General features: G+C 57.2%; 1 protein-coding gene across 2 annotated transcripts in view; it reads right to left on the bottom strand.

Moving 5' to 3' along the window:
* Grik3 (glutamate ionotropic receptor kainate type subunit 3) overlaps nt 1-15,686 on the bottom strand; it is a 205,794-nt gene that overhangs the window by 59,515 nt on the left and 130,593 nt on the right. For both annotated transcript variants that reach the window (XM_076862952.2, XM_076862953.2), the window contains exons 3-4: nt 9,867-10,124; nt 1,888-2,069 (exon numbers count right to left, since the gene is read on the bottom strand). In XM_076862952.2, coding sequence (XP_076719067.1) covers nt 1,888-2,069; nt 9,867-10,124 — 440 coding nt within the window. The remainder of the gene's footprint in view (nt 1-1,887; nt 2,070-9,866; nt 10,125-15,686) is intronic.

Here is a 15,686-nt window from a genome sequence, read left to right as displayed (position 1 = left end):
CAGTGCCCTCCCTTCACCCAGGGGCGAGAGCTGGGGACAGGCCAGGCTGGGCCATGGGCTGGGTGAGGCTGGTGTCCTCTAACACCTTCCTTGAATAGTGACAATGACCAGCCAACAGATGACGGTGGCATCAACTGGGACGGATTCAGATGCAGGGCGTTGGGTCACACTCTCCGAGGGTCCCCGTTTTGTGGGGCCAGCTAGGGTTGAGTGGTGTTGGGGGGCTGTCCTGAGCAGGGGCCTGCCCCAGAAGCTGCGTGCTGCGTGACGTCCCTGCTCGGGTCCCGGGGCCCACAGAGCAGGCCACACAGCTGCTGCGGGTTATTATTCCACCCTCCACGAAGCCTGCATTCCCTGCGTCCTGTGTATTTTTGTAGAAGCCGATAATCCGTAATGCTAATGACGCTAATGCTTTTTCCATAGAGTTCCTCAGAATGCCGGACCCACAGAGTGCTCAGGGGAAAATGTCACAGGATCAAGTAGACCTTGAAACTGCCGCACGTTCCCGCCCACCCCTGGAGCCTCCCAGGCCCCTCAGCCAGGTACGGGTTGGGCTGGAGGACTGGCAGCAGGCAGGCGGCCTGAACTTCCTCTAATCCTGCATTTAGCTGAGCACAGCCCTCATTTTTAATTCTAGAAGTTTTCAAGTCAGACAGAGCTGGGAGTCAATTCCAGCTTCCTAGCCGGATGACCTTGGGTCTGTTACGTTCCCTTGAGCCTCAGTGTCTGCCCACCTGTCCACCAGGCAGGCTATACACCTCCCCTTTCCCACAGTCAGTGAGGAGCGACGGGCACCTGGCAGAGTATTGTCACTTTCATTCTGTTACATGTGCTGGGAAGAGATGGGGGGCCCCGGGCACAGGTGGCTGGGAGAATGCGTGTTGAGGGATTTCTGAGCCTGGGTTTCCTGCCCAGCCATGTCAAGGGCGCCCAGCCCAGTGCAGACTGTGCCGGGGACTGGGACCAACTCTTGATTTCCTCCACTTAGGGAAGCCTGCGGCGCTGCGTGAAGTGGGGACTGTCAACCCCATCACAAAGGAGGGACGGACTCCAGGCAGGTCACATGGAAGGGCGGAAGCAGGTGGGCCTGGAGGCCCTTGAGGCTCTGAAAATGCTCCAGGCCCCTGCTCAGCCCCCCTGCCTCTTCCCCGGTGTCCTCGATGCCACCGGCACCTCACTGGCTCACGTGCAGAAGGCCCACAGATGCCTGCTCCCACCGCCAGGAGTGCTCTCTGGGGTGACCTAATGGCCTTTGACTCAAAGCACAGGCGCAAGTCTGGGTGGCTGGTGTTGGAGCCACACCCAGGAGGGGGTTGCAGGCGACTCCACTGTTGTTTTCTTAGGTGTCTGGCAGAGCCGGGCTCTTGTCCCCTGTGTGCCACGTGGAGCGGTGCTCAGGAACAGCGGCCCGGCCTGGACACCCGCCCCCTCCCCCCGCCCTGTTGCTGCAGAGAGGAGCAGAACCTCCATAACCCTCCCAGCAGCAGGAGAGGAACAGCACCCATCTCTGGAGCCATGGGGAATGAGTCACTGGGGGAGGCGGCCAGGCCTTCTGGGGACCAACCCTGAGAACCCAAGGCCTCTCTGCGGTTCCCCAAGGGCTCTGCTCCGCGTGGCTTCAGGGGCCTCCCGGCAGCCCCTGACCCCCTCCAGATGGAAGGCAGCGTTTACCCAGCGCAGAGTGCAAAGGTCACTCGCTGTCCGCTTGGCTGCTGGTGGAACTGAGGCTCAGAGAGGAAGACTGACGCCCAGGGCCACAGGCCAGGCAGAGGCAAAGGTCAAGCTCAGCTGGGATCAGGCCGACGTGGCACCAGTACTCAGAAAAGGGGAGACAGTGGCAGGCAGACCTCCCCCCGCCCCCGCTCCCCCCAGCCGCTGCTCACGCACCTGCTTGAGGATCTGGGCGGCCATGGTGTGGCTGCAGTCGAAGATGATGCGGAACTCCCGGCCGCGCTTCATCTCCTTGAGCAGGGGGCGCGCGTCGTCCGAGTCGATGGGGAGCTGGCGGATCTTGAGGCGGATGTTGTATCTTGAAGGAGCCATGATGAGCTCCTGTAGCCGGATGAGCCCTGGGGGGACAGGGGCACAGCACACACATGGACACAAGCGCACACACCCACTCAGACGCGTGTGCCTGTGGCCACGGGTCAACAGATAGACGTGGACACAATGTGTGGCCCACAGGGACCTGTGCATGTCCCTGGGCACAGCCACAAGTGTCCCGAGACAGGCAGGAGTACCCGTGGGCAGACGTGTGCACACCCCTGGGCGTGCCTGCCCTTGCATGCACACTTATAGCAGATGCGTGTGCATTTATGGATAGATGGCTACCATGGGTGGATGTGGACTGGACACACACCTGGGCTCATAAGCTCGGGAAGATGTAGGACAGAGGCCTGTGCAGACACGGATACAGGTGCACACAGGGACAGAATCCAGGGGCTCAGGCAGCGGATTCCCGCCCCCCATGCCTACCTGTTTCTCTCTGGTTCTGGGCTAGGGATTTACAGAAACGTGGGACGTCACTTCCTTAAACATCTCCAGCAAACCTGCCTCTGGGACATAGGCACAAGAGCAGCTCCGGCCTCAACGTTGCTAACCCAGACCAGCCGCCAAACAGGTGGAGGCAGGTGGTACCAGGGTCAAGGGCGGGTTCAATCAGCCATTGCTCTGCTCAGAAAAGACTCCCTCCCCCACCAGGTGTGCGGCCTCTCCCTCAGCCTCCCCCAGTCTCCCCTCACTCTCCTCACCCTGACACGAGCACCTGGATGTTCCTAGCTGGGTCCCCATGGCGCCTGGCACAGGGCCTGGCCTTCAGGTAGGACTCAACAAAAATTTCCATAATTGGATTGACTTACTGTTTTTCTCTCCCCACATTGAAAAAAAAAAAAAATCCACCTTCCAACTTGGCATTTTGTAAAACCACTTAATCTGGGGACTTCCAGGGAAAACTGAATGTCACTTCCTGGAGACAAATGGCTTGCTCAGATCTAATTAAGTTCACTTCCGTTCCAGTTTCAAGCCACATTCTTGCTGACTCTTCTAGGCTTGCTGCTCTCCAGAGGCCCCCACCCAGCCCACTTGAGGAGGGGCTGAGCCAGCAGGCCCCTGCTCATCCCCAGGCCCAGCCCTGCACCCTGGCCCCTGTTCTCACAGCCGGTAAGCTTCTGGATTTTGTGATTCTGCAGGGGTCCAGTCCCAGCTCTCGGGGCAGAGCATGTGGCCCCAGCCTGGCCAGCTTGCTAGCACTTCCTCTACGAATAGGGACTGATTAAGAATTGGATAGAGGACCCAGTTGGTTCTATCAGAGTGACTCCCAGAACCTGTGCCAGAACAACTGGTCAGAAACTCTCCCTTTTCATTCAACTTCAAATAGGGAGGATATAATTCTAGGGGTCACCGCACGGAACTTCACAAGGACTCCAACAGGGCAGAAGTCAGAGAGGACAGACAGAAAATAAGTTCCAATGATACTCATGGGAGCCCCTGGATCAAACACTACCTGAAGCTAAAATTATCCCTGAACATTTTAGTAAAGGCTGCCAACAAACCCTCCCACAACACATACGCTTTTTTTTTTTTTTTTTAAACTAGCTCATACTGGATTACAGTTGCCAAAGGCTGTTACAATGTCCCCTATCTGGACAGAGTCGTCCACTCGGCCCACTTCAGAAGCCTTCCAACAGAGTCCCACTTTCCAAAACAATCCCTGGCGCACAGCCTGACTCCATTCAGCTCTTGTTCCCATTCCTGAGGGGTAGACAATGTGATTGTTGTCCCTTGTTGCACTGTGCTAGTGGGGACAGAGATGCAGCCCTGTTCCCTCTGCCTCCCAGAGAGCTCCAAAACAAGTTTCACCAGGGTCGGGGCATCAGGAACAGCCAGCTCACTGAGAAGCCCCAAACCAGGTGCCTTGGCGGGGGGAATGGCTGTGCAATTCTGGAATGTTCCGGGCCACACAGGCCTCCTAACGCCAGGCTTGATGGGGGGAGGGGAGGATATCAGTTGACCTCAGCAAAGGAGGGGCCACGAGCTGCCCCCCATCCAGGCCCGTCTGTCCCCCTCCCAACCGATCCAGAAACTGTCACTTGGCTTGGCTGAAAGATGTTGACCTGCTGCACCTGTTGCTGTTCGGGAGGCCCAGAGTGCGCAGTTGGCTCTTGGTTCTCCGATTCATGCTCAGCATCAGCAGGCAAGTGGGCTTTGGGGACGCAGAACATGAGGACAGGGACAGGCTGGACGCTGGAGCAGAGGCCACCAGGGCCTCTGTGTCAGCCGAGCACATCGCCCCACGTAATGCATGGTGACCCACATTCGCCGGCAGCAAGTGCCCGAGCTCCTGCCCATCAGTGTATTCCCCAAGGAGGCCGGAGGCTGCTTTCGGCCCTCCCCAGTGCAGGACTGGGCAGCCTTTGCCTGAGCCGAGTTTCCTTCCTGGCCACTTCCCTAATCAATCCCTCTCAAAATATCTGCAGTGAATCACGGTTGTTGGAATCATGCTTTCCACTTACGAAGCACTTCTGCATTCATTACCCTATTTAACCATCTCCCAAAATCCTAGAAGGCACGGAGAACGCAGACCTTCATTCCGACGTGACAGATAAAGAAACTGAGGGCTGCGGAGGTGAAGGGACCCTCCTGGGGGTTCGCAGATTGCTAGGAAGGGATGGAACATTGAGACCCAGTCTTTTGGCTCCTAGGCTGGGACCCTCCTCTCCACTCCAATTTTTCTAACCCTCTCCTTTCCCCTTGATGATGCACGGATTGGGTTGGGATGGTGGAGACGGCAAAGCGCAAAGGGGCAAGTGCTGGTCGACCGCAGGGCGAGCCCCATTCCTTGCCTGCTGGTATCCACGTCCTTTGCCTGTGTGCCGTGGTAGCACACGGGATGACAGAGAGGTGCGGAGGAGAGCTGAGGCACGTCTGTCATCCCTGCAAGGCCTGCTGAGACTGTCCAACGGACAGGTGAGCCAGCAACTGAGACCAGGAAAACCGCCGAGCCACACTCGGGAAGTCGCTGGTCCCCGGGACTTAGGAGCTAACAAGTGCTTATTATTTCAAGCCACTGAATTTTCGGGGTGTTTTATTTTTACACAGCTTCTTGTAGGAAGGGCTGACAGATGCACTCTCTGCTGGCATGCTAAAAGAAGTGTGCTTTTGGTTGGTGGCAGGGTGCCAGTCCCAAGAGATGACTCATGACTGGGAGGAGCCAACCCAGGCAATCCCATTCCCATTTGACAGTTTCTAGAGTACTAGGCATGGACCCAGCGAGCTAGACAGGACTATCTTCTAGAAGGTTCCAGGAAGATTTTCCTCCATAAGAAGTACGACTCACATTAAGACACATCCCTTCAGTTCCTGCCTGTTTCTTTCCTGCGTGGGGCATCATCAGGTTGAAGAGGTGATGGCCGGAGTTACAGCCACTCTATTGAGACCATGAGGGGAAAGCCAAGAGGGCCATGGCAAGATCGACCCAGCATCTTGACTTTGTGGAGCTGTGAAACAAGCCCCAGAAAGGCCCAAACCCAGCTATCCTAATGGACACCCCCTAATGGTACCCCCAAAGCAGAAAGCTAGAACACTTCCCACTCCATGGATCTAAGGACTAGTGCGGTGTCCTGCCCCACCTACCACGTCCTGACCTGCAAGCACGCCTCTTGCTACCCACAGTTCATTTTCAAAGCTAAATTTATTGTTTAAATCCAATCCCAAATCCCTAATGCCAATTGTCTTCCTGACTAAATCGCTTTTCTCATTGACTCTTTGTTTTTAAAAGCTTTTCTTTTGAATGGAACTGAATGGAATTGAGTCAAATGAAAAAAAAACAAATTAAATTAAATGATAATTAAATATTGCAGGAAAGAATGTATTGGGCGCTGGGGAAAGAAATGAAAATGCAAGTGTCTCTCTTTTTTTTTTTTTTAAGGAATTAATCATATTATAGGAGAGTGGTGCCCATCTAGAGGTCACTGGTCACTCCAGGCCGTGGGATCTCAGGATCCAGTGACTCCCGTGTGCAGAGCCAGAGGCTCGGAGCCAGGAAGCTCCAGACCTCAGCATCGGCTCTGAGCAATGTCACCAGTGAGGTGCCCGTCAGGGTGTGCCAGCTCACTTTCCCCTTCCAAGCCCACCCCACCCACCAGGTGGAGGCCCAGCGTCCTGAACGGTGGTTGACACCAGGGTCTGTTCTGCCCGCTCTGTGCCCAGGATGCTCCGATGTTCAACACCCTCTCCCATCGGGTCCCCTCTTCCATTCCGCCCAATTCTCTTCCAAGCCACCCCTCAGACTCAGACCCCCCTTTGTCCCCACCAGGACCAAGACAGCCACCTCCTCTTTGGTCTTCTTGCTTCGGGCCTCCCCTTCGGTCCTCCCTGGGACTCTACGAGCTCCTTCTCAAGCTGCGTCCACCATTCGACTCCTTTGCACAACAACCCTGAGGGCCGCAGCCACTCACATCGTGAAATCTGAACCCTGGGGCCGACGTCAGAGCTGGCAGGGCCACAGACACCCTGTTAGTCTGCCTGTCCCTCCACGCTGATCTTCTCCCAGGCCAGGCTGTCCTCTTGATAAGACTGCCACACACTGTCCCAGCCCCCGACTTTTGCTCCTGCTGTTCCCTGGGATGCCCTCCCCAGGCCCCTCCTGGTCCCTCCAGCCACAGGCTCTGGGGCCAGTCCCTCTCCTGTCCTGTGAGTCAGCTATGACTAACAGGGCCACAGAGCCTCTGTCACCAAGGCCTCTAGCTCCGGTGGCACGCACATGTCCCTTGATTCTCAGTGCTGATGGCCTGAAATGACCAGTGACCTCCATGGGTCTCTACAACAGGGTGACTACTCAGAAATAAAGAAAGAATGGAAGAAAGAAAGAAAATGAAAAGATGAGACCGCAGAGCCTTCATTGCTTCACCCCCACACTCTTCCCTGGGATATCTAACTAGAGTTTGATTCAACGGGATTTTCATTTACAAACATCCACCTTGCACCAGGCCCTGAGCCGAATCTGAGACAGACATCCTTCAGAGTGGGAGGCGGAATCAGTCAGCTTTTTGTCCCTCTGGTCAAAATACCTGCCAGTTTCAACCTAGAGGAAAGCCTTCTGGCTCACGGCTTCAGGGACTTCAGTCCCTGGTCAGCCAGTCCCTCTGCTCCGGGCCCCAGGTGAGGAGGAACATCATGGCGGAGGGGCGTGGTGGAGGGCGGCTGCTCAGGTCACAGCCGCCAGGAAGCAGAGAGAGAGGGAGGGAGGGAGGGAGAGAGGAAGGGGCCGGGGACAAAACAGAGTCCCCTGTGACTCACTCCGTCCAAAGATGCCCCGCATCCTACAGTCTCCACCGTCTCCTGGGAGTCATTCCACTATCACTGGATTAATCCACTGGTGAAGTCAGGGTCCTCCTGGGCCCATCAGTTCCCCTGAGCCCCGCCTCTGGACCTTGCTGCCTTGGGGACCAAGCTGTCCACACATGAGACTTTGGGGGGACATTCCAGAACTAAACTATAACAGATGTTCGGCCGTAAAAGCCACGGTGCTGCAGTGACACTGGCGGTGACTCGGCTCCGGCAGGAATGCTCCTCGATGGAAGAGCCCTTGAGCCGGGGCGCTAAGGAGGGGGCGGGTCCCTGTTTTCAAGGATCTGCTCTGGTGCTTTGGGTACAGCAGGAGCTCAGTGGATGTCTGCAGAACCCCGAGGTAAGTAAACAGCTTTTCTGAGGCGGGCTCTCCCTGCCATTCCCACCCCCCACGAGGAGGCAATCAAGGGCCAGGCTGGATCACAGCCCTGAGTGCTCGAGGGCTCTTCCAGGCTGGACACTCTTGACACGTGGAAACCGCGAGGCCAGATGGGCTAAGTGACTTGCCAAGGTCACTCTCTCTGAAGAGGCCAGGCTAAGAAACATCCTGGGACTTGAGTCTTTGGAAAGAAAGGGAAGAAGAACTAGCTGCACACTAGCTACGAGCCCGGGCTTAGGAGGCCGACCCGCCTGCAGGAGCCCGTGGGCTCTGACCAGCTGGGCAGGCGTGGGCAGGGTCTGTGGCCTCTTTGAGCCTCGGTTTCCTCATTTCTAATTCATCACTCCACAGAGTCCCTGCGAGGCTCAAAGGAAATCAAATGAGTTCACACCTGCAAAAACACTTGGCTCACGGCGGACCAGCGCTGGCTTCCTGCACGCACTGACCTGGAAGCATTCCTCTTCCCCTGCCTGTCCTTCACCCCCGTGAAGGTGACTGAGCATGAAGCCAGGGACTGGCAGGGGCTCCTCTCTTCCCTTCCAATGGCTTGCACAGGTCCTTTCTGGAACTTTCTGCAGCTCCTTAGCTCTCTGTGTACAGCTGCACAGAGACCGTGATGCGGTGCCCTGTCTGTTCCCCCATGACACAGGCCTTGCTAAGATGGAGCCCTGAGTCTCATTCCTCTAGGTGTCCCTGGCTCCCAGAAATGGACGGGTCCAAAGGGAAGGCCCAGAATGCATTTGCTGGATTGGCTGGTAGGGATGTGCTCTGGACCCACACGGAGGGGCCCAGGGCTTGAGAGGCAGATGGTAACGCATTATAGTAAGAGTGTTCTGGAAGGCAAGTGGTAGGCTAGATTTGGAGGTCAGACAGGACTGGGCCAAGCAGGTCCCACTCAGAAGAATGCTGGTGTCAGCTCCAGCTGTGCAGGGTGCGTGGGACAGGTGCCTCTACTCCAGGGAGTCCAGCCCAGGGCCTGCAGCTCAGAGCCACAGGCCCCATGGCCCCTGTGCTCCCTCTGCCATGGAGGATGAGACTGGAGCCCAGTGCTCACTTCGGCAGCCTGGCCTTGGCTGGGGTCCACAGCCTCAGGGGTAGGCTGGGGGTTGGTGTCTGTGTGAGTACAGCTGGGCGTGATAAGGTATCTTGGTGCCCGAGTGGAGGTGGAGACAGGTGTGCGGCTCGGCACAAGTGGAGGAGCATTGGAAGAACTGACCCCAGCGACCACACTGAGTGCTGGTGCCTGTGTACACCATGCCCTTTACCCTCCACACCCTTTACCCTCCACATTTTACAGCTGAGGCAGCTGGGGCCCACAGTGGCCACCCAGTCATCGGGTTGGAAAGCTAGACTTGACCCCAGGTGGTTTGGCTCCAGTGGGTACACTCTTAACACCAAGGCACCCATAGTAAGCTCCGTGTGCGAGCGCAGCATGAGAGCAGATGAGTTTGCTTGGAATGGTGCTTGGGGGTATAAGTGTAGCAGGTGTGGGTGCAGGTGTGGTGCAGGTGTGGCGCAGATGTGGTACAGGTGTGGTGCAGGTGCGGGTGCAGGTGTGGTGCAGGTGTGGTCCAGATGTGTGTGCAGGTGTGGTGCAGGTGCAGGTGTGGTGTAGGTGTGGGTGCAGGTGTGGTATAGGTGTGGGTGCAGGTGTGGTGTAGGTGTGGTACAGGTGTGGGTGCAGGTGTGGTGCAGGTGTGGTGCAGGTGTGGTGCAGGTGTGGTCCAGATGTGTGTGCAGGTGTGGTGCAGGTGTGGGTGCAAGTGTGGGTGCAGGTGTGGTGTAGGTGTGGGTGCAGGTGTGGTGTAGGTGTGGGTGCAGGTGTGGTGTGGGTGTGGGTGCAGGTGTGGTGCAGATGTGCACGCTGGGCTAGGCTGGGTACCACATACAGAGCTGAGCACTCACGCTGCAGGGGCTTGGGTAGGAGTGTGGGGTAGGTGTGAGGCAGGTGTGAGGAGGGCTGAGATTGAGCTCGGTGTGCGACTGTGGTGCCTCGGGGGGAGGGGTGTGACCGGGAGGGCGAGCAGGTGTGACAGGTGAAGCTGGGCATGGATGGGGACAGTCTTTTCCAGGGGTGGCTGTGTTGGGCGAGCAGGTCGGAGCTCCACCCTCCACTCCCCCGCCGGGCCCTGTCACTCACCTGTGCTGTCGTCATAGACCACGGTGGCCGACCGCCACTTGAGGTACTGGACCAGGTCGAGGATGGCGTGGCTGAGAGAGGCGTAGTCGGGGTAGAGGTTCACGTAGAAGGTGTCCTTGTTGTCCAGCGGGTGGTGCTTCCAGCGCAGCTGGATGTGGGGCACCTCCAGGGCGTTGCAGATGGACTGGACGGCATTGGTGCAGGAGCCCTGCGACGGCCCGAAGATGGCCACCACGCCCAGGGCCAGCTGGTCACAGGCTGCAGGAGAGGGGAGGGCAGCACCGGGGTCAGCGCTAGGGGTCATGGGCCCGGGGAGGCAGTGACTTGGACCATCCCATAAACACGTGGGAAAAACAGCGGGGCCCCTGAAGGGCGGGCAACGGACGGTCTCTGAACCTTCCTCATCTGAAAGAGAGGGGCTCGAGGAAGCGGAGGAGACGATGAGAGCCAGTGCCCGTCCTCAGGAAACACTCCTGGCACGAACGTGAGGTCGCCCGTGACACTATCACCACGGGAGCAGCATCCCCGGGTCTCGCGGGAAACTGAGGAGCAAACAGAGTGAAGCAGGTCCTGGCTGGTGGCGCTCAAGCTCCGCCCTCCAGCCCCGACCTTCCCTAAGGCCTGGCCTGGACGGCTCCCCTCTCCCCCAACGTCACCGTTTGGACACTAGGATGCATCTCAGATCAACATGTCCAAGCATACCCCCTCTTCTCCTCCCAGCCTCCCCGAATTAGCAAAGGGCACCCCCACTGTCCCACGCCCTCAGGCCAAAAGCCCTGACTTGTTGTGACACCGGTCCTTCTCTGGCATCCCATGCCCCAGTCCGTCAGCTCCTGCCACTTCACCTTTGAAACACACCGCCATCTGACCACCTCTGCTCCAGCCTACTCCCACAACTGTCCCAGCTGCCACCATCATTCATGAGATTGATGGCAGAAGCTCAGTCATCCTCCCCGCTGTCCCTTCTGCAGCTAGTGCGAGCCTTTCATGAACACGCAGTGGGTGATGTCACTCCTTTGCTCCAAGGGTTCCCAACTCATGCAACGTCAATACCCAAATCCTTCCAGAGTCTATAGAAGACCTACTTACTGCAGCTTGTCCCCCTCCCTGTCCCCATGACCACTGCCACTTCTCTGATATTTTTTCTTTCATCCTTTTCTCCTCATTTCATAACACTGAAGCCCCTCTGGCTTCCATGATGATCCCCAGACACAGTGAGCACCAGGCGCCTCAGGGTCTTTGCACTCGCTATTCCTCTAGCTAGAATATCCCCTAAGATATCCACATGACTCTGTCTCTCCTTTCCGTCAGATCTCTGCGTTTGTGTGTCTTATTACGGAGACCATCACTGCCCAAACCTGCAATAGCAAGTCCAGTCCTAGCACACTAAGTGCCCTGTGACCCTGCTCTATTTCTTTATTAAATGATCACCAGAATTATTGTTCGTTGGTTGGCTTTCTCCTCCTGCTAGGTTGTAAGCTCCAAAGAGGCATTGGCATGATCTCTGTTGCTTATTGCCGCACCCACAGTGCTTCACCAGCATTGGAACCCTGAACGGATGCTGAATTGGTGCCCTCTGCGGAGGCCCTGGGGCCCATGCAGGTCAGACAGCAGATGCTTTGTGCTTGTTTGGGGTGGTCCCATATCCCTGACTCAGCCCATCATCAAATGAGCAGACCTGGAACAGTGGGGGCGCAGGGCAAGGATTTTACTAAAAGAGCTGTATAAAGGGGGCCTCTTGGGTACACTGGGAGACGGGGCTCTCCAGGACCCCACCTCGTCCTCCCAGCCACCATCTCTCATTTTCTGTCTCCACCCGCTTTCCCATTCCCTACCCAGAGGGGTTGAGCATGTGGCGTAGGCCCAGGCCAACCACTCGCTAACTTCCCCTTGCTCATGGCCATTGGCTGAGAGGATGGTCACGTGGCCAGTCAGAGCCAATAGGGTGCAGGAGACCGCCTGAGAAAGGGGCTCTCTCCTGGAAGCAGGATCCGCCCCCGCAGTGGCTGAGCCGCACTCGGGGAGGAAGCAGTCCTGTCCGTGGGCCGCCAACGTGGAAATGAGCAGAGCTGAGGGAGGGAAAGACATAGGAGCCCAGTCCCAGCGGGCCCCTGAATTCTGAGCCAGCGCATTCTCTGTGCTTCGGCCATTTGGGTTTTGGTTTCTGCTTTGTGCAACCATTAGAGATGCATCAAGGTGACAGGAGTGACTCCCAGGCTGGGCTCTTGGGAACCGCAGCACACACCCACGGGCACGCCCAGAAAGCACGTGGGGGGGGGGGCCAGACACAGTGCCCAAGCATCCGTATTCCCTGTAACAGACGCGTCTTAGCTGCCTGATGCCCCTCTGGAAGTGGCCTGGGCACAGGCCCACCGCAAAGATTTACAGGTCCTAGAGCCAGAGTACCACTGGAGATCCTGGGCCACGGGGCTAAATATTTAAATGGGAGTCAAGCTAACCACCGTTAAGCAAAATGTGTCCTTTCCCCTATTTTGAGAAATGTGCCTTCTTAGCAGCTTGCAAGGTCAGGTGGGAATGGAGACATCTCCCATACAGTGGTGTGGAAAGAGGTGGCCTCTGGTCCCCCGCCTGCCCCTTCTGTTTTATCACCGGCTCCATCCTGAACCACAGGGGCCTCTCTCCCTCCATGTGGACATCCAGCCTTCCTAGCCATCACCGTCTGCACCTCTGCGGACAGCTGTCCCTGGCTCACCCCTGGGCCCAGAAGCACAGCCCTGGAAGCTTGGCTCCTCCCCCTGGAGAATGGACCCAGGCCAGAGGGTCATGCCCTGGAACTGGACCATCTGAGCAAGGCTCCTGGTGGGCGAGTCAGCGTGGTCCCACTGACCCTGTCTTGGGAGAAGAGGCCAATCGCAGGGGAGAGTGTGGCCCTCCAAGGGACCCAGGGACCCAGGGTGGATTAGAACCCAGCAGAAAGGGTGCTACCTCCACCGCCCTGCTGCCTCCCAGGCATGGGAGCATTATACAAAATGGTTATTTTTCCTGAAATTCCAACTTCTCCCAAGGATATTGGAGAACACCACCTGGGGCCCAGGTGAACGCAGAGCAGTGTGGGAGGCAGCCAGTGTCGTTAGGAGTCTTGGGGTCACCGGACACGGGCCGGAGAGCAGCTGAGTCAGCACCGAGGGCGACCCCGGGCTCCTTGTGTCCAAGGCCAAGTGCAGGGAGTGGCCCACCCCAGTCAGAGGGTGCCTCCTGGTGCTCCGCGGTCCTGGGCCTGGAGGCCAGGCTAGGGGAGCACCGTTTGTCCCTGCCCGAGCCTCAGGCGGCCAGCGCACGTGTGGGCAGTGTGTGGGCACGTGAGCCACGATCCCCAGGGAGAACAAATGTCTCTGGCCAGCTGTCAGACTTGGGGACAGTTCTCTTTGCAGTCTCCCTTCACAGGGAGGTGGCCCCAGCTCTCAGCTGTTCCTGCTCCTCCTCGTAAGTGTGCGGAGCCCCCGCCTCTCCACTGTCACCTTTGGAGTAGGAACTCCCTGGGGAAGAGGCCTCTTGTGACTCCCTCTAGCTACAGACACTGGATACCAAGAGGGAGGAGATGGTGACAAGGACCAAGTGACAGCCCTTAGGCTGGGCCACATGGGCCCCTTACCAAGTCTGTGCCTTTCCTGTTCCCCATCTTACCTCTCTGTCCGGGTTTCTGGCCCAGCACTTCCTGTCTCTATTCTGTTTTCCTGAGGGCTGTTCATTCTGAACACGTGATGCCATGGCTGTGGTCTCCCTCGCTCCCTCTGCCACTTCTAGAACCTTCCTGCTGGATTTCACCCTTTCATCCATGCCCCGGAGCCGCCAGGCACACCTGCCCACTCTCCTGCCTTGCACAAGCCTCCAGCCTCACCCCTTCCCCAGGCCCCCACCCCGATCCTGTTTGAGGGGGTGGAAGGTCCAGGTGACAGGTGTGGTGATTTCGAGGGTGGCTGGGTGGCTTTGGAGAGGCTTTTGATTTTGATGTTGATGGTTAGGATAATGACGTGATGGAGAAGACCCATCATGAGGCTGGAGACAATAATAATGACAGCCTCCATGACGGGGAAATTGACAGGGACGCTGTGACAGCCACAAGGGATACTGTTGCCAATGTTGGTGTCGTCAAAGACATCAACACTGTCCCTGTCACAGCAGGGGCGATGACGACAGTGTCGATGACGACAGTGGCCGTGACGATAGTGATGGTGATAGGAGGTGGTGACGCTGGTGACAGTATCAGTGGGATGGAGACTGCGGGTGATGACGACGGTCGTGTGGTGATGGTGATGAGGGCCGTAGGGATGGTGATGTTGGCGTTGGTTCCAACGGAGGGGATGACACTTTGATGAGGTGGGTGAGGAGGAAGGTATGGCCCATGACGGTGACAGTGATGATAACACCAGGAAGGATGGTCGTGTTGGTGTTGATGGGGTTGGTGGCCGCCAAGATGTTGCTGCCACACAGCGATGGAGAAGATGACCGCAGAATAGTGTGGTGGCACTGGTGTCAAGAGCGCAGGTGACGCCGCCGTGGCTGGCGACAGTCAGTGTGGTGCTGACCTATGGGTGTCCACAGTGGTGACCACACTGGTGATACGATGGTGCTGCCCACGCTGGGTTTCCTTCTGAGGTGTGGCGGGAGACGTCGGTCCGGCGTCCACCTGTCTTCTCTGCTTCCCTTTCCCTGTCCTCTCTAGTTCCTTCTGTCCTCCGAGGGTCTTCCAGCCGGAGGCAACAACTGCTACCCCACGGGACCGGGGCCAGGGTCGCAGCAGCTGCTGCTGCAGCCACAGCTTTCCCCTCCAGATGTTTCCAGGGCAGCAGCCAACCCTGGTTCTGGCAGCCCCGAGCGCACACTGCAGTAATTACATTATTTGTGGCTTCAATTTGGAATCCACTTTCTGGTCATTTTACAGTAACTCAGGGGTTCACAGTCATCGCAGGAGTCCGCAGCCTGAATGCACCCCCTCCCCTTTTCCATGGCGATTGTAGTTATAGCAAAAATTATCCCAGTCAATTTATGTCTTAAAAGGAACTGAGCAGCCCAGAGCAGAAGCGAAGGCCCAGGAGCCCGGGGAGCTCCGGTCGGACTTGGACGAGAACACAGACGCTCTCTGGGTTTCTGGCTCAGAGGCCGCTGGGCAGTCAGTCATCTTTTAATTTTCCACAAAACATTTCAAAATAAAGACAATAAGTGAAAGTCCCTTTTGATTGGGAACAGCCTCCTGGGTCTCATGCGGCGGGGGGAGGGCTGATTCAACCAGAGCTGGTGGGGCAGGCAGTGCCAGCCTCTGAGCCTCTGTGTCCCCTCACCCCACGTGGCCTGAGGTGGCTGGATTCAGCTGGGGAGAGACAGCAGTGACAGGAACATCCATGTAGGGAAAATGAATTATCACTAGATTAATCAGAATCAGGCCCCAGTGCCCTCCCTGGGAAGAGTCCTAACGCTGCTCCTGAGAAACACAACTTTAAAAACCAAAGATCAAAAGAAAAAATAAAGATCACAGGAACACGCTGCTCCCTGAGGGACGGAGGGTGCCCCGTGGGGGCACTGTCCAAGAGGAGAAGTTCCTCTGGCGTCCCACGGCATTGCCTGCATCCACATCAGAAGGGCGTTCTCTGAAACTTATTTTTAAAAACCGAGATGCGGCACAAGATTGGAAAGTGAGCTCACCGTCAACACGCAATGTGTATGAACTTTGACATAGCACTGCGTCATCGGTCATGTCCTCGTGGATCCTGAGCCACCTAGATCAGGATGCAGCACATCTTCAACACCCCACAGGGTTCTCTCCTGCCCGCGTCCAGGCAAAATCCTGAGCACACACTCCTC

Source organism: Callospermophilus lateralis, chromosome 7, assembly GCF_048772815.1.
Source record: "Callospermophilus lateralis isolate mCalLat2 chromosome 7, mCalLat2.hap1, whole genome shotgun sequence".
In the NCBI taxonomy this organism is placed as follows: Eukaryota; Metazoa; Chordata; class Mammalia; order Rodentia; family Sciuridae; genus Callospermophilus; species Callospermophilus lateralis.
Note: the sequence above shows the minus strand (reverse complement) of the source record. Positions and strands in the feature narration are given on the sequence as shown.